This window comes from Hordeum vulgare, chromosome 2H, assembly GCF_904849725.1.
Source record: "Hordeum vulgare subsp. vulgare chromosome 2H, MorexV3_pseudomolecules_assembly, whole genome shotgun sequence".
Classification (NCBI taxonomy): Eukaryota; Viridiplantae; Streptophyta; class Magnoliopsida; order Poales; family Poaceae; genus Hordeum; species Hordeum vulgare.
This window is the reverse complement of record NC_058519.1, coordinates 325,131,716-325,156,189: the sequence shown is the minus strand read 5'-3', so window position 1 is coordinate 325,156,189 and position 24,474 is coordinate 325,131,716. Positions and strand designations below refer to the sequence as shown.

General features: G+C 44.5%; 1 protein-coding gene across 1 annotated transcript in view; it reads right to left on the bottom strand.

Moving 5' to 3' along the window:
• LOC123426186 (pyruvate kinase isozyme A, chloroplastic) overlaps positions 1–24,474 on the bottom strand; it is a 31,129-nt gene that overhangs the window by 4,741 nt on the left and 1,914 nt on the right. The window contains exons 2-3 of the mRNA XM_045109967.1: positions 449–539; positions 183–376 (exon numbers count right to left, since the gene is read on the bottom strand). Of these exons, the coding sequence (XP_044965902.1) occupies positions 183–376; positions 449–539 (285 nt within the window). The remainder of the gene's footprint in view (positions 1–182; positions 377–448; positions 540–24,474) is intronic.

The window sequence follows — 24,474 nt, the reverse complement described above, 5'->3', positions numbered from 1 at the left end:
AACAGATGACAGATTATTCCAGGAAATCCTCCAGTATTACAATGCAGTGATATGGAGTAAATAGGACATTTCCAATTCAAAAGATTTCATGATTCGGACAACAAAAGGAAATGCTGACGATCCAAGGTGTTCACACAGAATACTAAATTCATAGCAACAGCTTATCAAGATAGTAAAGTCACCTTAGATGTAATTGTCGGAAGCATGGCATTCTTCGCGCGGACAACACTGCCATCCCGCCAGAATGTAAGATTGGCACGTGGCAACAGCAAACCAGGATCTGTGCAACGGCACTTCACATCTGGTCCTAGTTTCTCAACGACCTCAAAACGAGCCATTCCACCATCCACAAGAAGATCATCACCAACTCTCACATCTGCATAGGAATTAGAAATACATTAAAGCAGCGAAAAAAACTATACAGAGGGTAATGATGAGGTATACTAACCTTCAGCGAAGCCTTCGTAGTTCACATGAACAGTTAGTTCTGGGAGAGGTACCTCAAAAGATCTAACGCTGAATATCCAGATTTCTCCATCCTGTGAAATCCACCAAAATAGAGTGTGACCAAACTTATAATGGTACCAAGGCAACTCTCTCAAAAAGATAGCAAATAAAATTCCTAGTAATGACCCAAGGCTCAAATAGAAATTGCACAGTAAATGATATAGCTGAACATATCAGGGACTCTCATTAAACATGAGGACAGATGAGTTGGGTAGTTGGCTACCCATCAATCTGCACGTCTAGCTCTTGGTATATGGTATTTTCACAAAGAGGATGTCAGAATCTCATTTTTCAGAGTAGTGTCAATTACTTACGGCTATTGATTAAACTTTAGTCTGAATTTTTTACAGATTATATTCATAACATGTACTATGAAATAGACCATATCATGCCACCACTAGTTACCATCAAAATTTCAACTGTTTTATATGGAAAACTAGTAGATAATGCGCACGTTGCCTAGGGATGGCAGGCTGAAAACATGGATAATTAGGTTGATGACGTGAATAATTGTGAGAATTAATTTTGATGTGATGGCAAATGATTTGGCAGTCATGCATGATCTGTTGACGTGAAAGGGTTGCATGCATGGGAAAAATAGTTTGGGATGGTAGATTAATGACATGGAGGACATGCATGGTTTGTTGATGTGGAAGCTCTGCATGCTTAGAGAAAATAGTTAGTGGGTTGCAACTATTTAAGAATAGAAGATAAGATTAAATTTGTAAAGTAAGTAACCCAGCTTTCATAAAAGGCTGCATTAGCATGAAAATGCATATCCTTAATTTTTATTATGGTTACACTAGTCTTTTCTTCATTGTAGAACCTGGCGACTGCATGCCAGAATTCCTTTCTACTGTGAATTACTTCGTTTTATTGAATTTTTCTTACCATTATATTTCCATTGACAATGGTGATCCACGAAGTTCAGACTAACACTAATCACGCAGATTTTGCTAAGCCTGCCTACAAAGAGGGGAGAAGGTTCAAGAAATTTGTGGGTTTCAAGTATACAAGTTTTTCCTGGGTTTTGCCAGGTTTTCCCTAATGAACTGGGCAACTCTTTTCTTCTACCATCGATTGCCCTGCCCTTTCATGGATTCTCCGAAAATATATATACAAGTTTTCAAAACCCGGTCTCAAGCATTATTAACTTCCAAGTATTTAAAGAAACAATAACAAAATCTTATAAGAAAAGAAAACTCATGCCCAAATCCTATGATAAGCCCAACTGTGTCACATAGTCATGTTGGAGTCATTGGGAGTTCAACCCAAACGGCCAAAAAGTGACTACAGATTAGATTAAAAAAATCATACTAAACTCCTAGCAACTACATCTGCTTTATTTGTTTCAAGAACTGCTAAAAGCAAGACCTGAAGGATGCTTCATACAATTATTCAAGTGTTGAACCTGTTAGGAAAGCAACTTATCTGTATTGAAGGCCCAAGGGGCATATATATATTACACATGACTTGAGGTGCAAGGAAGGTAAACATAGACTAATAAGGACTCCTAGACTAATACTAATAGACTAATAAGGACTCCTAGACTAATACTAATACTTCCTAACACCCCCCCCCCCCCCCCCCCCCCCCTCAAATGCAAAGCGTATGCAATAGCATTGCATTTGAAGAAGTGTAATACTAAAAAACAATGATAATCCAAATCCGCGTCTTGAGAGTGTCGTCGTAGCATGAAGAGTCTTCAACACTTGTCGAGTCGCCGAAGGAGAGAACGAAGAGATGACACATCAGAGGTAGACACCGCATCACTTGAAGATACAAGATAAGTATCAAGAGAAGATGGGTTGTCAAAAGAAGAGGGCACATCAAGAGAATAAAGCATTGCGCGGAAAATCATAGTCCACGATAACCGTCGGCGGAAGAAGCTCGGCGGTTAAGGCACGACGAACGTAGATCGACAATGCAAAAGAAGTCCAGAAAATCCTATAGAAAACAACAAGGGCAAGTAGGCCATAAAAGTTGCATAGAAAGGATCAGGACCGGAGAAAGGCTAACGGACTAAGGTATGGTGGACTCGCATGGCATGAGAAAACACAAAATATCAACGGATTTGGTGGACGCAACGAAAAAATATAGAAAGCTAGAAGCATAGACTAAACTCAAGACTAGATGCAATAGCAGTGTAAAAAAATATTCAGAGACCAAAACAGAGTAGCGGCAGAGCAAAGCAGGCTAGCAGGAGCTGTTTGGGCCAGCAGCAGGGTACGAGAGCAGCGCCCTGGGGATCGATCCGCAGCTTGGCCAGGGCCTTGGCCTTCCTGCGCACCTTGTTGGCCTCCGCACCGGCCTTGGCGACCTTGCGCACGTAAGAGCCGTGGACGAGCCGAAACAGCAGCTCGGGGAAGTCCTTGAGGTAGCCGAACTCGGCGAGCGTGGCGACGTTGCACGCGAGCGTCTTGGGGTCCAGGCGGCCGCGAGCAGGGAGGGCACGCGCTCGGCCGGCGTGTCGGGCACCACCTGGAAGAAGAAGTCGAGGCAAGGGTTGCCCGAGTTGGCGTATGTGGCGGAGCAGTTCTCCGTAAGCGACCTCCACGGCGTGAGCGCCGCCTTCATCTCCGCGGCCGACGGCGCGTTGAAGGCCGCGCCGAGGAGGTCGAGGAACGGGTGAGACGCGTCGGTGTCGTCACCGGCGGCCGCGCCCGCCGCGGGGGACGGCGCGCGGCGCGGATGAGGAGAGGGCCGAGGAGGAGGCATGGCGCCGCAGCGGGGGTTTCTGTCTCCGTCGCCATGGCTGCTGCTGCGCGGGGGACGGGCGCGCGGCGCGGATGAGGGGAGGGCCGAGGCTGGAGGCAACGACGGCTGGAGGCGGAGAAGAGCCCAAGACGAGCCGCCCCTGCTCAGATCGAGCAGCAGAATGAGCCGCCCCTGCTCAGATTGAGAGGAGATCAAGCAGGACGAGGCGGCGGCGGAAGATTGAGACGAGACAGGCGCTGGCACGAGGAGGAGCCACTGCCTGACAGGAACAGGAAAAAAATTGGATCGTGAGGACGAGTAGCAGCGTTCGGAGACCTAAACCTAGGCTCTAATACCATGTTAGGAAAGCAACTTATCTGTATTGAAGGCCCAAGGGGCATATATATATATATATTACACATGACTTGAGGTGCAAGGAAGGTAAACATAGACTAATAAGGACTCCTAGACTAATACTAATAGACTAATAAGGACTCCTAGACTAATACTAATACTTCCTAACAGAACCCAGTACCAAACATATGACAAAGATACGCAAAAACAAATATCTGAAACGAGATAATCTCTACTCCTATAAAAAGCTCACTTGGTGATGATGGTGTGCCTGCCATCTAGAAATTTTGACCATAGGATCGGCATCTAACGTACCCGAAGCGATCTCGGACGCTCTCGAAAAGGCACCCGCCACTCTCTTTCTTCCAGACCGATCCATCCCATCCACATCCACCATCCTCCAACCAGCCATTGAACTTCGATCTGACACGACGGCCGCTGCCGGCGCCGTCCGCCCCCAATGCCTCGGATGCCTCCCCTCTACCGTGGGATCCCACCACCACAACCACGATCTCCCCTCTTCAACCTCCTTTCCCGTCTCTGACGCCGCCAACAAGTAGGCTGCCAACGTCGTCGATTCCTCGATGCCTCCCATGCCTCCTCTACCGCAGCAGTCTGCCACCCACCATCACCGCACCTCCCCCTCCTCCTCACCGTCTCCTCTAGACCCCCTTCCCCAGCTCCTCCGATGCCACCCGCTTCAAGTGCATCGACGGTTGTGCGCTGCTAATCCTCAGCGACGGTGCCCCCACATACTACCGATTCCCCTCGTCATCGACTATACCCGCCACCCCGATGATCTCCCGCCCCCGCCATCCCCACATCCGCCGTCGGCTGCGAGTGTAGAGGCACCGACTTTGCACTGCCGTGTCCTTGCTCCTTCGTCCTAGCTTGGTCAACATCGACAACCTAGACAGGGTCACGCCGAGCTGCGAACTAGCAGCGAGGAGGCTCCTCTGGCGCTCGCGGCAACGGCAGCATACATGGTGAGTCGGCTCCTCTGGCGCTCGCGGCAACAGCCTCATACACAGCGTTTGACGGTGCTCACTATCACTGCCGACCTGCAGCGTCTGCTCAGAAGCTAGCACCATCGCGCTCGCTCGCAGGCACCATTGGTGGCGTCGACGCGTGCATCCAGGAGACCGAAAGTCCTGGCCGCGTGCGCTGCAGGTGGAGAGACATAGGCCGGTGTTCGGCGGCGTCGAGATGGGCAGTAGTACACGACGCCGCAGACGGTGCCCAGTGTGCTCGCTCGTGTTGTGCGCGCACTCGCCCATAAAGTTAGACATTAGATTTTCTCAAGTTCAGATAGGCATCAGCTGCTACGCGTGCACTCGCCCATAGTTCAAAATCAGATAGACATTCAGATGTATCTTGAGCCCGAAAGATTGGCATTCAGACGTTGATTTGTTCAGATAGACATTAGCGTGGCAAGTTCGGTTTATCTTGAGCGTGAAAGATTGACATTCAAAAGTCCGATTTGTTCATTTTATCTGAACTATGGCAAGTTGTTTTGGTCACCGTTGATTGTATCAGTTCGCACCACCAAGGCCAACAGTCACTGAAGTTCGTTGGTTTCTGGTTGTATGCAGTTCGGCTACCCGACATATCAGGACATGGCGCCCACCCTAGACATGGTCATCGGCGTCAAGGACTCCGAGCGTGCGGTCAGACGAGAGTGGTCGGCGACAGAAGTTCTGAGACACGCTTGGGGAAACAACTATGGTGGGCGGAGAACTAACTTTTTTGGTGCCCTATTATAGGGCAGCTGTTGGTGCCACACAAAATCAGTTTTGGTGCCCATTTTTTTCTCTAACACCCTCTTTTTGTGTTGTAAAATAGGACACCCATTGGAGATGCTCTTAGCATGATCGATCAAAATGCAGTATTAGCCCTTTCTATGAGCTAACATCATTACCTTCTCTGGCCAAACTGCAGGATGCACGAAGAGATGGGGTAGAGATCAGGCAGGGGAATAGGGTCTATGAAAAGGAAGAAAACTTTCAGGCAGGATATGTTCTCCCTGATGTTTGGATCATTTTCTTTTCTTCTTCTTTTTTTGAAAAGGAGGGTGTACCTCCGTCCTCTGCATCTGGGCGATGCATGCAGCCATTAAATGTTTGGATCATGGTTTGGATTGTCCTACAGATTTGATTCGTTTTTATCATACCAATAAGTTTGTTACTTTGTTCATCATGTTGTGCATACATGAAGGATGTCGGGCCGCTCAGATGCCTTCTTGAGCATGCCGTCATCCTCTCTTCATCTAGCCAACATCGATGACGTCTTGGTGTTGAGGAAAAAGTATTTCATCGCACATGTGGATGCTACTTGATTCCCTGGATTCTGGATCACCTTGGGGAGAAGTAGGTGAGGGCTTTGCAAAGATGCAGATTAATTGGGCATGATAACCCTTTGCTTATTCCCCTCTTTATTTGATCCTAGGCATTAGAAGAATTTCCTTTTGTCTGGCATTAGAAGCATTTCATTTTAGGTCGGTACGCCTGCTCTACACCATTTAAAATCCTAATAGGAGTACGCCTCTAGCTAGCTTCGACATGTTTCTCTTTTAGTAAATGTAGCAACAATACATAATGTCACTTATGTCCTGGCATGTAAACACGAGAAGAAACTCAGGCACACCCTACTGGATTAAGACTAGTGACCCATGTTCATCTAATCAATTTACACTCTTTTGTATCGACATTTTTTAACATCATATTGGATTTATTGTTCACCACAAAAGTAATAATATAGGATCTATGATTGTGTGGTAAAATAGAGTACGCCAATCCATAGGCTAAGGTAAAGTAATGTTGTTTTATTCACAGGGACGCATGTGTTTCATCACTCATCATCAATTATATGGGGTTTTCATACTTACATGCTACTGTATTCGTTTGAAATTACATTGGGAGAACAAGTCTTCTCCAAGGTGAAGATGGAGGAGAAAATGTTAAGCTTGGACGAAAAGATTTATCATTTGGAAACATTATGTTTGATTGTTCTCGTTGTATACATATCAACAATATAACATCACTTGATCAATGTCACATGATTTTTTACTGTTTTGTAGTAACATAGACTCCTCACTATAAACAATGTTTCATCTGCGCTCCGATCTTTGTGATTTTGTAGCGTAGCACAGGCATCTTACTAGTTGCTATAAAGTCCCTTGTTTCAGCTATTTTACTGGCCCTGCATTCAAGAAATTAAATTAAAAATTCTACCAGCATTTTTACAATGGGATATCTCTATTATTGAAGGGAAGTTGGTGTTTGTAGGTCATTAGTTTTCGTTCCAACCTCCCTCATTCAGCTGGGCCTTGCCCACGCTCCAAAAGCCCAACAAAGCCACTGAAATACCCCGTCCACTTGGGACTTCGCTCGTATATTTCAGCAAAAAAATTGGTGGCCGCTTACATTTCGGCTTTGAAAAAAGGGATGGACTATCCAGCGGCGCCGCACCTTGGCCCTCCCGTGCGGCGGCTGCTGTACACATGCATTGCAAATCTATGATCCATTAGTATTACTAAGTTAAGTATTGTCATCACTTAAAAAAAAAAGCTAAGTATTGCCATAATGCGGCTAGTCCCCTCTCTCTTCTATGCATGCATGGGATGAAGAGGGTGTTTGGATCACTAGAGACTAGAGACTAGAGACTAGTAGTCACCTTTAGTCAGTAAACCTCCAAACACCCCTGACTAATGGGTGACTAAAACTAGTTTAGTCCCTAGTCACCCCACCCCCAACTTTTACTGACTAAAGTCTCTTCTCTAATTAATTGGCGGGCCCATCCTGTTGCGGGCTCATCCTCCCATGCGGGCACGCCAATGGAAGGGAGATAAATGAGGAGATAAATGGAAGGAAGAGAGAATAATTTAATACTGAGACATTTAATGCTGACTAGTAGTAGTCACCTTCCAAACAGGGCCTGACTACAAACTTCTAGTCTGACTACTACTAGTCACATGACTAGAGAGTATCCAAACACCCTCGAAGTCAACAAAGATTCTCATTAATGTTTGGAATTCAAAAAGTTTTATCTACAAAACCATTAATTCAATCGATGATCCGCTTTCACCATTGACTTTCTCGCGATGAGTTCTTCGAAACTAGATCCCATGTCGACATGTTTCGTCACTATTTTTTTCCATTCATACTTGCCACATTTTTTGACCCACTTGCCATATTATTAGGCCCTGTTTGGTTTTAAATAAGTCACCAACTTATAAGTTGAAAAGTGCAAAAAGTGACTTATTTTGCCAAACAAATCCAACTTATAAGTCACCCCAACTTATAAGTCATAAGTTGCTCCACCCCAACTTAAAACTTATAAGTCACCCACTTTTGCATGAAAAGGTGACTTATAAGTCAGATGACAACCAAACAGGCGTGACTTATAAGTCACTGGTTTTAAGTCACCTGACTTATAAGTCAGGTGACTTATTGAAACCAAACAGGACCTTAATCACTTACTTGCCTGAGAAAAATAACTTGATTGACACTTTTTAATATTGTTTCGTACAAAGCCTTGTAGCAGTTTTAATTATACATGATATAAAAGAATATCATGGGTTGTGTTTGCCAATTTAAATATGCCAACTAGTCATGTTTACATACAACTTCGTCAGAAAACTATTTTGTGTGCTTGTTAGTTTAACTATGCCGAGTTGTCATATTTAGAAACGATGATCAAAAAGATTTCTTGTGGTCGCCGGTTTTAAATATGTTGAGTTGTCATATTTTTGCCCGTAATCGCCTAAAAAAAGTTGTTGGTGCTTGTCATTTTGATTATGTCGAGATATAATATTTATACGCAATTTTAAAAATTTGGCGATTAAGTTATTTTTTATCAGACAAGTAAGTACTTACTAATATGACAAGTAAGTGCAACAAATGTGGTAAGTACAAGCAAAAAAGAAAGTTGTCAAAACATGTCAAGATGGGATCTAGTTTTAAAGATCTCGTCGAAACAAAGTCAACGACGAAAACGGATCATTGATCGAATTAATCGTTTAAGAGATAAAAGTTTTTGAATTTCGATCATTTAGAATAAATGTGATGACATCATGTATGCATGCATGCATGACCCGCCGCACGGGATGTTGAGAATGCGGCGCTTTTGGATAGATTTTCCCTTGAAAAAACAGCCCGCATTGTAGGTCATTTGGACTTCGCTCGTGCATTGCGAGGATTCTTGTTGAACAAAGTACTCTTCCTCAGTTCTCTTGTCCTAGTGCTCATGTACAAAATGGTGTGGTTGAACACAAGCACCACCACCTTCTTGAGACGGCGCATGCAATGATGATTGTTGCCTCTCTTCCAACTCACTTTTGGGCTGAAGCTATTTTCACTTCCACCTATCTCATCAACATCCAGCCATCTGCTGCTCTACAGAGTGGTATTCCTTTCGAGCTTCTTTTTGATTGTTCCCCTGATTATCCGACGCTTCGTTTGTTTGGTTGTGTTTGCTATGTTCTTCCTCCACGTGAACGCACCAAATTGACCGCTCAGTCACTTGAGTGTGTATTTCTAGGATACAGTGAGCATAAGGGTTATCGGTGTTGGGATTATGTCGGTCGACGGGTTCGTATTTCCCGAGATGTGACCTTTGGTAGTCTCGTCCTTTCTGTTAAGCTTTATGCACTAGCCAACGCAACCAAAAGTCCAAACTGATGGAAAGGGCTAGTGCAATCCACACATACTGTAACACCTCCTCTCACGTGTGACGGGGAAGACAAGTCAACACGTGCAACCGGAAGAGAGTGACGGCGCACGAAACTCATGCATGACTCAAGAGGCCTCTACGTGGACACAAAGGGGGTACCAGCTATTTTAAAATTAAATTGCGAAAGCCAGGACTTGAACTCAAGACCTTAGCTCTGATATCATGTTAAGCTTCATGCACTAGCCAACGCAACGAAAAGTCCAAACTGATGGAAAGGGCTAGTGCAATCCACATATAATGTAACACTTTCTACCCACCTTCATCCTCCTCGACCTTTTCTGTGAAGGACATAACTTTTCTCACATTTCCTGATACACCTCCCTCTGTGTACCATATTCCTACCCCTCCTTCCCCCGTGGTTGAAGACATGGCGTCGTCCTCTCCCACAGTTTCTTCTTCTTCCTTGTCGGATGACTCTACACCTTCATCCCTGATGCATTCCCCGTCTCCACCTTTATCAACGATGACTTCTCCATCAACACCGATGTCTTCCCCATCTCCACCTCCAGTGATTCCTACTCGCCCCTCTTTTCTTTTCCATTACACTCGTCGTCCACGTGTAGTGGATGCGTCCACTGATGCACCATCTACTTCTGGTGTGTCGTCTTCCTCTTCTCAACCGGCTTATGGTCTTCGGGCTCAGCCTTGCCCTCAACTTGCTCACTATTCTCCTTCCCGATGTGGTCTTTCGGCTGTACTTGAGCCTAACTCTTATCATGATGTTGTTCATCCTGAATGGCAGTTTGCGATGGCAGAGGAGATTGCCAAACTTGAGAGCAACGACATGTGGGATCTAGTTTCTCTTCCTCCTCGTATGCGCCCCATCACTTGTATGTGGGTCTATAAGACTGAGACTCATTCTAATGGTTCTCTTGAGCGTTATAAAGCTCGCCCTGTGGCTCCAGCAGGAGCATGGTCATGATTATGATGAGACTTTTGCTCCTTTGGCCCATATGACCACTATCCGCACACTTCTCGTCGTGGCCTCTGTTCGCCACCGATTCGTGTCTCGTCTTAATGTTAAGAATGCCTTTCTTAATGGTGAGTTGCGGGAGGAGGTTTATATGCAGCCACCACCTGGGTATTCAGTTCCTGATGGCATGGTGTATCGTCTCCGTCGCTCTCTCAATGGCCTTAAGCAAGCTCCCCACGCTTGGTTTGAGTGTTCTGCCTCTGTAGTGACTGCAGCTGGTTTTTCACCCAGTGCTCATGATCTCGCGTTGTTTGTCCACATTTTTGCTCGTGGTCGCACCCTTCTTTTATATGTTGATGACATGATCATCACTGGCGACGATTTTGAGTACATTGCCTTTGTCAAGGCACGTCTCCATGAGCAGTTCCTTATGTCTGATCTTGGTCCTCTTCGTTATTACCTTGATTGAGGTTTCCTCCGCCTCTAATGGCTTTTTTATTTCCAAAGAAAAGTATATACATGATCTTTTTGCTCGTACGGCTCTTAGTGATGAATGCACTTTTGAGACTCCTATGGAGCTCAATGTTCACCTTCGTGCTTCTGATGATGAGCCCTTGTCTGATCTGACACGTTATTGTCATCTTGTTGGGAGTCTTGTCTATCTTGTTGTCACTCGTCCAGATATCACCTATCATGTCCATATTTTGAGTCAGTTTGTTTCTGCTCCCACTTCAGTTCACTATAGTCACCTTCGTGTTCTACGATATCTTCGTGGCACGATCTCCCATCGTTACTTTTTTTTCCCGTTAGAGCTCGTTACAGCTCCAAGCCTATCCAAATGCTACGTGGGCTAGTGATCCTTCAGATCGTCATTCACTTTTTGCTTATTATGTTCTCCTTGGTGGTTCTCTCATTGCTTGGAAGATGAAGAAACAGATTGTAGTTTTCCGTTCGAGTGTAGAGGCCGAGTTGCGAGCTATGGCTCTTCTGACGGCATAGGTGAGTTGGTTACGGTGGTTACTAGAGGATTTTGGTGTTTCTCTTACTGCTACCACCCTCTTGTCCGATAGTACAAGTGTTATTAGTATTGCATGGGACCCCGTGAAGCATGAGCTTACCAAGCATATTGGTGTTGATGCTTATTTTGTACGCGCCGATGTGCAGGATCATGTTGTTGCTCTTCGGTATGTGCTCTCCGAGTTACAGCTAGCGGACTTTTTCACGAAGGCACGGACTAGAGCGCAACATGGATCTCACCTCTCCAATTTTAGTGTTGTGGATCCATCATGAATTTGAGGGGGGGGGGGGTTAGAGTTATATTGATGATGGCCTTTGGCCTTTTGTATTCTAGCCTTTTGGCATTCTCTTGTGCTTGTATATATGATGGCTTTAGCCTCCAGATAATACTAAGTTGCTTTCATAACAGAATTAACAGATGTGACAAGTGTATGAGGCAACCAAATCGATGTACCGTGTCATGTGCGTTGCGTGTGTGTTTTCGCTTTCGGCAAACCAATCCAGCAGCTACTTTAGGATAGCCACAGCCTTGCTGCATACATAAGCCAGCCTCCAATACTTCAAGTAGGAATCGATCAAGGTAGTTGTACGTGTGCACAACTCGCCGGAGGCAGCCAACTTCTGTACCGACATACCTCGGCAAAGTCCCTAACGTGTTCGATAAGAATTCCTCGAATTTTTCTATTATATTAGTTGGAGGATGGAGAATTTTTGTTCAACAGCTTCGATCACAAGGCGCGAACAATGCTCCGCTACCCAATTCCTCGGCCAAACCAACCCTGACTCATGACAGCTAGTGTTTGCTCCATAGTGAAGCACATGTTGTCTTATGTTCATGAGAATTTGTAAGGAACATGTCAAGACATGGTTGGTACTGTTAGGAATACGCAACTTTTATTCCCATGAGGCCATAGGCCGGTATATATACATGTACAGGTGGTGGACTATATGCAGGAAACCCCTTATATATTGGGATAAATACAGAAGGGTACATGACTTATATTATAACTCTAACACCCCCCCCCCCCTCAAACTCATGGTGGATGAACAACACTGAGTTTGTAGAGATAAAAGCCATGTTGTGCTCTAGTCTGGGCCTTCGTCAGGAAATCCGCCAACTGTAACTCGGAAGGCACATACTGAAGAGCAATAACCTGATCCTGCACAGCAGCGCGCACATAGAAAGCATCAACGCCAATATGCTTGGTGAGCTCATGCTTCACAGGGTCGCGCGTAATGCTAATAGCACTTGTACTGTCAGATAAGAGCAGAGTCGGTGTAGTGACAGAAACACCAAAATCCTGAAGTAACCACCGTAACCAAAGTCACCTCTGCCGTCAAAAGAGCCATCGCTCGCAACTCAGCCTCTGCACTCGAACGGGAAACTGCAATCTGTTTCTTCGTCTTCCAGGCAATGAGAGAACCACCAAGAAAAACACAGTAAGCAGAAAGTGAACGACGATCTGAAAGATTACTAGCCCACGTAGCATCTGAATAGGCCTGAAGTTGTAAAGAACTGAAGCGAGGAAAGAATAGACAGTGAGAGATCGTGCCCCGAATATATCAGAGAACACAGAGGAGATGACTATAGTGAACCGATGTGGAAGCAGAGACGAACTGACTCAGAATATGAACCGGATAAGAAATATCCGGACGAGTGACAGCTAGGTAAACAAGACTACCAACAAAATGACGATAACGCGTCGGGTCAGGCAGGGGATCACCATCAGTAGCACAGAGGTGAACATTGAGCTCCATAGGAGTCTCAACAATGCGCTCATCAGTAAGAGCAGCACGAGCAAGAAGATCCTGGATATACTTTTCCTGGGATATAAAGAAGCCATCAGAGGTAGAAGAAACTTCAATCCCAAGAAAGTAGCAAAGAGGTCCAAGATCAGACATAAGGAACTGCTCACTAAGACGGGCCTTAACAAAGGCAATATACTCGGGGTCATCCCTAGTGATGACCATGTCATCAACATAGAGAAGAAGAAGAGTCCGACCACGAGGAGAAAGGTGAATAAACAATGCTAGATCATGAACACTGGGTGAAAAACCAGCGCAGTCACCACAGAGGCAAAACGCTCAAACCAGACACAGGGGGCTTGCTTAAGGCCATAGAGAGAGCGACGAAGACAACATACCATGCCATCAGGAACAGAATACCCAGGTGGTGGCTGCATGTACACCTCCTCACGCAGCTCACCATTAAGAAAAGCATTCTTAACATCAAGCTAAGAGATAGACCAGTGGCGTGTAGAGGCCACGGCAAGAAGTGTACGAACAGTGGTCATATGAGCCACAAGAGCAAAAGTCTCGTCATAATCACGACCATGCTCCTGCTGAAAACCACGAGCCACAAGACGAGCTTTGTGACGCTCAAGAGAACCATCGGAGCGAGTCTTAACCTTGTAGACCCACTTACAAGTGATAGGACGGACTCCGGGAGGAAGGCAAACAAGATCCCACGTACCAGTGCGTTCAAGAGCAGCCATCTCCTCTGCCATTCAGGATAAACAACAACTTGATGATAAGTAGTCGGCTCAAGAACAGCAGCACCAGCGGTGGAAAATCCAAAGCAATCAACAGGCGGACAAGGACGAGAACGCAAACCATAAGTAGGCTGAGACGAGGATGACAACACATCCACAGAGGCATCCACAGAACGTGAACGACGAGTGTAACACTGAGGAAAAGATGGAACAATGGAAGGAGGAATCGACAAGGTAGAATCGGGGAGTGGCGACGAAGAAGTCACCGGAGAGGAAGGTGTAGAATCTGGTGACATGCTAGACGAGGAGACCGTGGAAGATGGTGGCGACAAATCGACTGGAGGTGGAGAAGCAGAGGGAGCGGAACGAATAGGCAAAGGCTCGACGGGTGTGATAGGTGTGTCAGGAAAAGTGAGAAAAGAGATATCCTCCACTGAAAAGGTCGAGGAAGATGGGCATGGGTAGAAGGGACGAGACTCATCAAAAGTCACATCCCGAGAGATACGCATCCGACGACCGATAGGATCCCAACAACGTTAGCCCTTATGCTCATCACTATTGCCTAAGAAGACACACTCAACAGACTGAGCGGTCAGTTTAGTGCGTTCACAGGGGGCAAGAAGAACATAGCAAACACAACCAAACAAGCGAAGCATCAAATAATCGGGAGAACGATCAAAAAGACGCTCGAAAGGAACACCACCCTATAGAGCAGCGGAAGGCTGGAGATTGATGAGATAGGTGGAGGTGGAGACTGCCTCAGCCCAAAAATAAGGCGGGAGAGAGGCAGCAATCATCAATGCACGAGCCGTCTCAAGAAGATGACGATGCTTGCGCTCAGCCACGCCATTCTGAGCGTGAGCACCAGGACAAGAGAATTGAGAGAGAGTCCCTTGCTCAGCAAGAACACCACGCAACATCTTAGAGATATACTCGCCAGCGGAGTCAGCACGGAACACACGAATGGGAGAAGAGAAGTGAGTATGAACCATGGCGGCAAAACGCTTATAAATGGACAACACCTCACTACGAGAAGTCATGAAATAAAGCCATGTGTAACGAGAGAAATCATCTATGAAAATAATATAGTATTTATGACCCCCTTTCGAAGCGAAGGGAGCCGGACCCCATACATCGGAATGAACTAAATCAAAAGGACGCTTAGACACTGACTCACTATGTGGATATGGTAACTGAATCTGCTTGCCAAGAAGACAACCCTGACACTCTAAAGAGGCATCTCCTGAGACAGACCCCAGAAGACCTCGACGAACTAACGACAACAAACGAGAACCACACAGATGACCAAGTCGATGATGCCACTGCTGGAAGGAACCAGTAGCCAAGGCGACCAAAGCGGAAGAACTGGCGATAGAGTGGGCAGCGGAAGGAACATGAAGCCAGTCCAACTTCCAAAGACCCTCAGAATCACGGCGGCGAGGACCAGCCCCAACCAGAGTGTGCGTGCGACGGTACTGGACAGAACAAGAGTCAAGGTCAAGGATGACACGACAACCAGAATCAGCAAGTTGACCAGCGGAAAACAGATTCATGGTAAGTCGAGGAACATGAGCAACATCAGGAACAGAATAAGGAATGGTAAGAGTGCCTCTACTAACGACAGCAAGGGGAGTACCATCAGCGGTGAGGACATGAACAGGAGAATCAAGAAATCGAAGAGAGGACAGAGTGGAAGAATTAGAAGTCATATGAAAGGAAGCTCCAGAGTCCAGAACCCATGGGGATGTACCTGACTGTGTAGAAGGTGGTTGCTCAGTGCGGGGAGCCTCAGTCACAGAACCAGCAGTACCCGTCGAGGAAGAACCTGAAGCACCGAGCAGACGCTTAAGTCTCAGAATATCCTGCTCAGTCAAAGCGATGGCTGAAGCTGTCGAGGTAGATGACGAAGTCACTGTAGATGATGATCGCGCCTTGCGCAAGTGTTTCTTCTTCGTGTAGCAGTGGGACTCAATATGACCATCATTGTTACAGTAGCCACAATGTGAACGGGGGCGACCTGAACCTCCAAAAGGAATGGGCAAGAGCGGCGGAGCACTCGAGCGAGAAGGAGTCGGTGCCGCAGGTGGCGTAGAAAGAGTCCGAGCAGCGAGCACCGAGGGAACCTCCAGCAAACCAGCAGCACGTAAGTGAGTCTCCTCAGCACGAATCTCAAAAAGCGCCTCCATGAGAGAAATACGGCCACGAGCAAACAACTGAGCACGCCGGGGCTCAAACTCCTTACGGAGCCGAGACAGGAACTTGTAGACGCGATGAAACTCCAAGTCGGCCTGGACAGCCTGGCAACAGGGGCAAGTACGACAACCAGCACTGCGGAGAGAATCAAGCTGGCGCCAGATAGCAGAACTCTGTGCATAGAAGTCATCAACAGTAGAGTCACCCTGCTGAATAGCATGCTCCTGACGGACCACAGAGAGGTATAAGGCATCACCAGAGGGCTCATAGCGCTGGCGAAGGCGGGTCCACATCTCAAATATAGTAGGAAGGCCCAGAAACTCAGAAGCAAACTAAGGCAGAACACTAGCAGTGAGAACAGCGGCAGCACGAGCACCATCATCAAGCCACTAGGTGTAAACGGACATAGCACCATGATACACCTGAAGAGCCTCCTCATAAGCCAAGACCTTCTCATCATAAGCACTCACAGCGGCCTCATCAGCAACCTTAGCCGCATCCTTTGCGGCCTGAGGAGCATCCGCAGGAAGAGCCGGTGGGGTCGGCGGAGTGGGAGCCACGGGAGGAACCGGACATGGCGGACAGCAGACCTCGCCAGAAAGAAAACCCCATAGGCGGATGCCACGCATGTGAATGCGCATGAAGCCAATGAACTCGGTGTAGTTAGTGCCATCAAAGATCACCGGACAACTAGGAACAGCAACGTAGCCGGATGCAGCAGACTTTTTTTTTTGAGATCACGTCGAGACAGGAGAATCCGACAAAATCAGCAGCGGGGGGGCGACGAGATCGGGAGCTGGTGGCGACGGGAGCTAGCAGGCAGTAGTTTTATAGAACCGGCGGAGATCCAGGTGCTGTGAGCCGAGCCGGATCGGGATTTGATCCAGCGGCGCTTGGACAGCCTGGTTCGATTCCGGATCGGGATTTGATCCAGCGGCGCCTGGACAGCCTGGTGCGATTCCGGATCGGGAACGAATCCAGCAGGACAGTTGACCGAATTGGATCAGGATCGGGACGGTTGACGTCGCGGGACAGGGAGCGGTGGCATCCATATGAGGTCGAGGCAGGTGGAGTCGGCATGCGGCGACCGAAACCGAGCGGGAGCTGGACGCCAAGATCGAGGCAGGCGGCGACTGCAGGGAGACGAGATTGGATCGAAGCACGAGTTGCGCGTGCGAAAAAGACCTAATGCTCTAATACCATGTTAGGAATAAGCAACTTGTATTCCCATGAGGCCATAGGCCGGTATATATACATGTACAGGTGGTGGACTATATGCAGGAAACCCATTATATATTGGGATAAATACAAAAGGGTACATGACTTATATTATAACTCTAACAGGTACTAGAAGGGTTGGGTGCATTTCGCTGCGCCGTTGGTGTTATTGGGTTACCTAAAAAAATTACTCACTCTATTTCAAAATACAAGGTGTATTACTTTTTTGAAAAGTCAAACATTTTAAGTTTGATTAAACTTGTAGAGAAATATATCAAAATCCATAACTTCATATCGGTATAAATAAATTCATCATGAAATGAATTTCCACACTTTCTTTGTTTATTTTTTGTTTAATATTGTGGATGTCGATATTCTTTGCTTTGAACTTGGTCAAAGTTAAAGAAATTTGACTTTCCAAAACTTAATGCCCCTTATATTTTGGAACTGGTGGAATACTTAGTTTGGCAGGTGGGCGAGATGGAGTGTATTTTATTTTTATTCATAATGCAGTAATTTGATGTGCCTTTCGCGATGTGGTTTTGTGTTATCAGCTAACCAACATATATTTATGTGGGGGAAATTTCTGTGTCAGTGGCTGGGTGTACTACATTTGTGCTACAGTACCATATGATGGCGTTTCTTTTTTCTAGGTGGTGAGAGGGGTGTGCGGGAAAGATATGTTTTTATAGGCCAAGTGTTGCTGATTGATTTGAAAAATCGTTGGCCAGGTCCAAATCGTGAACCAAATTCAAAATTGAATACCTCAATTGTATGAAAGAGTTGTAAAATTCGGGAACATAGAGAATTGAAAGAATTGAATGGTAGAGCTCCTTGAGAAATTGGTGACCCGGTCAAAATCGAATGACCCGATCTAAATTGAAGATCTCAATTAATTATGAGGCCTTAAAAATTAGGAAGCATAGTGTATAGTATAAAAGAACTGAATGAGAAAGCTTTCAAAAATTATTAACCCGGACAAAATCCGATGACCCAATTCTAATGGGAGACCTCAATTGAATATGGACTCTTATAAACTAGGGAGTATAGTGTTATAGAGGATTGCACCACTAGAATATATACATGCCTCTTAGCCTGGTTCTTGGGCTCTATGGGTTGTGTTCTTTTATTAGTTGGAGGGTCAAGGATATCTTTTCTCCTAACTACAACCTACGGGCATATTTGTTAGTTACATACCAAACTGGTGTCTTGAGCTCAAACCTAGATCTACCCTTTCACTGTGTTCAAAACAATCTTACAAATTCCATGGCCTAATCTTTACGTACTAATAAAGCAAATATTGCTTCTGCCATACGTCATTCAAATTGCCCCTAAAGTTGGCTAAAATTACCCGCCAATGCCACATATAAGTAACAAAAAACGTTTAAAACAGAAAAATCACCGGACTGGGCCGGCCCATGTAGGCGTCTCCTATATTACGCTCTGGGCCTTTGAAAAATGCAGCACACCTGTTTGGGCCCGGCCCATGCGTGGGCGTCTGTTTTTTTAGTTTAGTTTTGAATTTTTCTTTTCCGTTTCATTTCGTTTTTCTACTTAAAATAATTTAAACTTCAAATAACTTTTTTCAATTTTAAGAAACTGAGAATTTCGAAATAAAATATTTAGAAAAACATAATAGTTTTGAGAATTCAAAAACTACTCAGGAGTTTTGAAAAATGTTTGCATATGCAAAAAATGTTTAAATTTTGAGAAAATGTCCATAAAATAAAAAAGTCAATTAATCAAAAGTCCGTGTAAAAATCTTAAAACAGTTCGTGCCTCTGTTTTTAGTCTCGTTTTTTATTTTCATTTTTCTGTTCCATTTTTTAATTTAAATAATTTAGAACTATGAAAAATTTATGTAATTTATAAAACTTAGAATTTTGAAATAAAATTTTGAAGAAAACATAAAATGTTTGTGAATTCAAAAAATGCTCGAGATTTTTGTAAAAATATTCGCATATTCAGAAAAATGTTCATAATTTTGAGAACAATGTTGGTGAAAATAATAAAATTCCATGATTTTGAAGAAAAAAAATTAGGTATAATTTTTTGAGTGAAATTGAAAAAGATGTTTGCTAATTCAAAAAATGTTCATGCATTTCAAGAAATGTGCTAAAATTTTAAAGATATAATATGTCCAGCACCATTGGAGATTATAATTGTTTATCCCGTTGCAACGCACGGGCCCTTTTGCTAGTCTTTCTCTAATCTAATAATAAAGCATGGACCGTTTCTGGTCGTCCGTCACGTCATTTTGCAAATAAATCCCTCAGTTTTCAGTAAATTAACTGGTAGTACACAAAGTCACACACGAACCATTTTTTTGCATTTTCTCAGAAAATCCCCCAACGTTTTAGGTAATCAACATGCCGTCCATATTTAAGTCATTCGAACCGTTTTTTCCGTTTTAACAAAAAAACTTGACGTTTTGGTTATTTAGTCCGCAGTTTATGTAAAACAAAATTATCCATGTCTTTTAAACCGTAACTCCGATTTCAACATTTTGTATATGAAATTTGATTAGAAAAATGTGTCAAATCTAAAGATGATGTTATTTTTAGCTGTTAAATATTTCTAAAATATTTTTTTGGTGCAAATTTAATCTACAGTGCACAATTCATTTTTCTTTCGTACCGGCGGCATTCGAATTGCGAATAAACACCCATTAAAACCAGATTGAGAGAAAAAAACATTGAGAACCACGCATGCACACCTATGAAAAACCTCGCTTAAAAAAAACATATTTCTGATTTTATTCCAAGCGAGTGTGCGCACAAGAGAGACCTTAGGACTGACCACATTCAAACGCGTTTTCGTTTGTGAGCATTTGTGAGGAGGGTACTACAAACTATCTACCATGCTCACGAATTGCATCTCAGATCGAAATCTAAATCGAATTTGAGGGGATACAGGAATTCCACCCAACCTCCCGCACCAGTATCTCCTCCCCTGTCCGAGTATCGGCATAGTCGTTCAAATCCTAGCCAAAACAACACAGAGAGCTAACAACGTTGTATATAACGATACACCCCTTAGCAGGCCTAGTTTGGGCTTGCAAGCCACTAGGGGAGATTCTTGGGCCTAGTGGACCTTGGCCTTCTCTGCACTTCCTCTCCCGCCTTGCTCCTGTCTTCAACATTAGTGTCTTCAGTGGTTTCATCATCGTCTCGCCGGCTCTTGTCTTGTGCAACATCATCAGGTCGTCACGCCGGCTCTTGTCTTGTGCAACATCATCAGGAGTGTTGACATACCCCCTCCGATGAGAAACGACTTGCCCCCAAGCTGTGGAACGAGGAAATTGCTGACGAAGTGACTCCAGGTCTTCCCAAGTAGCTTCTGCTGGAGATGACCCACTCCATTGGATCAAACCTTGAGCTATAGTGTGTTTGCCATGCTGTCGAACACGTTGTTGTAGAACGCGGACAGGTACCTGAAGATGGTTATCGAAGGCAGGTAATTCAGTCTGCACGGTACAGCTGGGTAGGATCACCTTTTTGAGCTGAGATACATGGAAAATGGATGTATCCTGCTATGAAGAGAGAGCTCCAGTTTGTATGCTACTTCTCCTATCTTACCAATGATCTTATAGGGACCAAAAAACTTGAATGCCAATTTATGCTTAGCTCTGTGAACAATCGAAGATTGAACGTAAGGTTGCAGCTTGAGAAACACTTGTTCACCCACTCAAAGGACCGTTCAAATCTGTTCTTATCAGCCAAATGTTTCATTCTTTGTTGAGCACGTAGCAAATGCTGCCTGACAGAAGCTGTCACAACTTCTCCGTCAGATAACCAGTGTTGGATGTCAGTAGGCACAACAGTATCACTAGCAGCAATGCCAAAGTATGTGGGAGTATGTCCATAAAGTACTTCAAAAGGTGAATTCCACACAGCTGAATGCCAATTGGTATTGTACCAAAATTCACACATGGACAGCCATTTGCTCCATTTGGAAGGATGAGAAATGATAAAACTCCTGAGGTAGTACTCAATTTGCTGATTCACTCTTTCTGTTTGTCCATCAGTAGCAAGATGATATGCAGAACTCATATTCAACTGTGTACCAGTTCTGTGAGTGAGAGTTTGCCAAAAAGTGCTAGTGAACATAGAATCACTGTCAGAAACTATGTATTCAGGCATACCATGCAGTTTATAAACATTATCCAAAAACACTTCAGCCACTTTATGAGCAGTGAAGGGGTGTTGTAAAGGCATAAAGTGACCATACTTAGTGAACTTATCAATGACCACAAAAATGCAATCAAACTGGCAAGAGGGAGGTAATCCAGTGATAAAATCCATGGTGACAGTTTCCCATGCTTTATGTGGTACTGATAGTCGAGATAAGAGACTAGGATACTTAACTCTCTCAGGTTTAGCTTGCTGACAGACCAAGCAAGATTGCACTTTATCTTTGAGGAACTTCTTCATCCATGTCCATCTGAAGAGAGAATGGATTCTGTGGTATGTCACAGGAAACCCAAAATGGCCCCCAAGAGGACTGTCATGAAAGGCAGAGAAAATCTTGTTCTGAAGGTTGACATCATTTCCAATCCAAATACAACCTTTGTATCTAGGCAACCCTTGGATCAACTGAAAATGGGGCCTAGCATATGGTGAAACAGCAAGTGCCTGCAGAATTTCAATAGCTTTATCATCAGAAGCATAGCTATCTAAGATACCATCCATCCACACAGGTTGGGCTTTGGAAATATGAAAACATTGATCGTTATGTGACCTTCTAGAAAGAGCATCAGCAGCAGAATTCTCCACTCCCTTCTTATGCACAATAGAGTAGTGTAGCCCCATCAGCTTGGTTAGAGCTTTCTGTTGCCACACAGTATGTAATTTTTGATCTTGCAGATGAACCAAGCTCTTCTGATCAGTTCTAATAGTAAATTGTTGGAACAACAGATAAGGTCTCCATTGATCAACAGCCAACAAAATAGCCAAATACTCCCTTTCATAAACTGACAATGTCCTGTTCTTGGGACCCAATGCTTTACTAACATAAGCCAAAGGATGACCTTCCTGCATGAGAACAGCTCCAATTCCCAATTCACAAACATCAGTTTCTATAACAAAAGGCTTGTCAAACTGTGGCAGGGCTAGCACTAGTGCTTCTACAAGAGCTTTCTTCAAAATGCAGAAAGTCGTATCAGTAATCTCAGACCATACAAATGGAACCCCCTTTTTGAGCAACTCAGTCAAGGGCTTGCTAATCATACCATAATGTCTGATGAATTTCCTATAGTAGCCACTCAAACCCAAGAAACCCCTGACTTCCTTCACATTAGTAGGAGTTGGCCGCCACTGCCTAAATTTTACTTGAGTCAATAGCAACTCCAGCAGCACTGATGGTATGTCCCTAGTAACCAAATTGTTCTTGAGCAAAGGCATACTTGGACAATTTCACTTTCCATTGATCAGCTCTGAGAATAGCCAAAACCTCTCTTATGTGAGCCAAGTGTTCCTGATAAGTTTTATTGAAGATCAATATATCATCAAAGAAGACCAAAGTGTTTTCTCTGTTAACAGGAGCAAGTGAAGTATTCATAGCTCCTTGAAATGTTCCAGGGCCACAACTAAGACCAAAAGCTAGGACTGAGAACTCATAATGTCCCAAATGAGTTTGAAATGTTGTTTTATATTCTTCACCTTCAGCCAATCTTATCTGGTGATAGCCAGCTCTCAAATCTAATTTAGTGAACCAAGCAGTTCCAGAAAATTCATCTAACAGTTCATCAATAACAAGCACTGGAAATTTCCCTTTAATAGTAATGGCATTTAACATTATGTAATTTACTACCAATCTCCACTCACCTCCCTTTTTCTTGACTAGCAACACTGGGGAGGAAAAAGGACTCTTAGTGGGCCTTATCATACCAGATTTAAGCAGTTCCTTGATCTGTTTTTCCAACTCATCTTTAAACAAAGGAGCTATCCTATAAGGTCTCACAGCCACAGGTCTGGCTCCTGTGATAAGAGGAATTGTATGCTCACAGCTTCTCCTTGGTGGCAGTTCTGTTGGTGCTTCAAATACATCAGCAAATTCTTCTAGCATCACGTGGATGTCAGGTGGAACTGGTGCTTGCTCATCAATTTCATCAAGGGATATAGCAGCACACACAAAAGGAGATTCTTCAGGAGGAACACCATGTAATGTAATGGTTTGTCCTTCCTCACAAAAGGATAACCACTTGTCCACCCAATCAATATACATAGGACTATGGAGTACTAGCCAATCCAGACCCAGGACGCCATCATAAGTGTGAAGGGGTAACAGCTTGAAGTTGGAAGAGAACTGATAATTATTGCACTGCCAGTGGCAATCTACAATCTGATGTTGACACTATATGGTGGAACCTCCAGCAACTGTAACCTTGATGGGCTTCATAGAGCTGATACCTGACAGAGTTTCATACTTCATGTCCAAAAATGAATGAGTGCTACCAGAGTCCACTAAGAACGGAAGTGTATGTCCTTGCAGCTCAATTTCTAACTGTAACACAGGAGCTTTTGGTTCCTTCCCCACAGCAGCAGCAGACAACTTAATTGAATGCACTGAAGATTGGGTTTGCTGATCACTCTCAATGTCAGATTCTTCAACATCAGAAAGTTGCAGTTGTTCAATCAACTCCTGCACAAAATGCAACTGGACAGTGGATTTGCAAACATGATCTCTGGACCACCTCTCACCACAAACAAAGCATAAGCCCTTAGACTTCCTGTAATTCCTCGATGCTGACCATTTATCCTCTTGAGAAGTGTTGTTAACTGAATCCACAGGCCTTTTCTCCTCTGGTTTATGTGGTTCGGAATTTGCAAAAGAGCATGCCACAGGAGTTTTCCTACGTAAAGAAGAACTAGCTGTTGTGTAAGTTTCACCCAATTCTTCATGCAATAGAGCTAACTCATAAGCTGCATCTAAATCCTTTGGTTTCTGCAGGGCCACTGCCATTCTAACACCAGGTTTCAGACCATCTAAAAACCTTGTGATATAATGCAATGAATTAGGAGTATCTTCATATGTTGTTAACTGATCATACAATTCAGCATAACATTCCACATAATCTTCCACTGTATCAGTCTGGACAATTCGAAACAATCTTCTGAGGAGTGTTTGATGCTGATTGCGATCGAAACGACCTTGCAGAGCTGCACAGAAGTCAGACCAACCAGCATTCAGCATCCTTCTCTGCATTGCCTCTAACCACCGAGCTGCTGCTCCTTCAAATTGTGCAGTAGCCAGAGATAGCCAACGATTAACTGGTGTATTCCATAGCTTGAACTGATCCTCACAGCGATTTTGCCACAACCTTGGGTTCGGTCCATCAAATTTGGGCAGCTC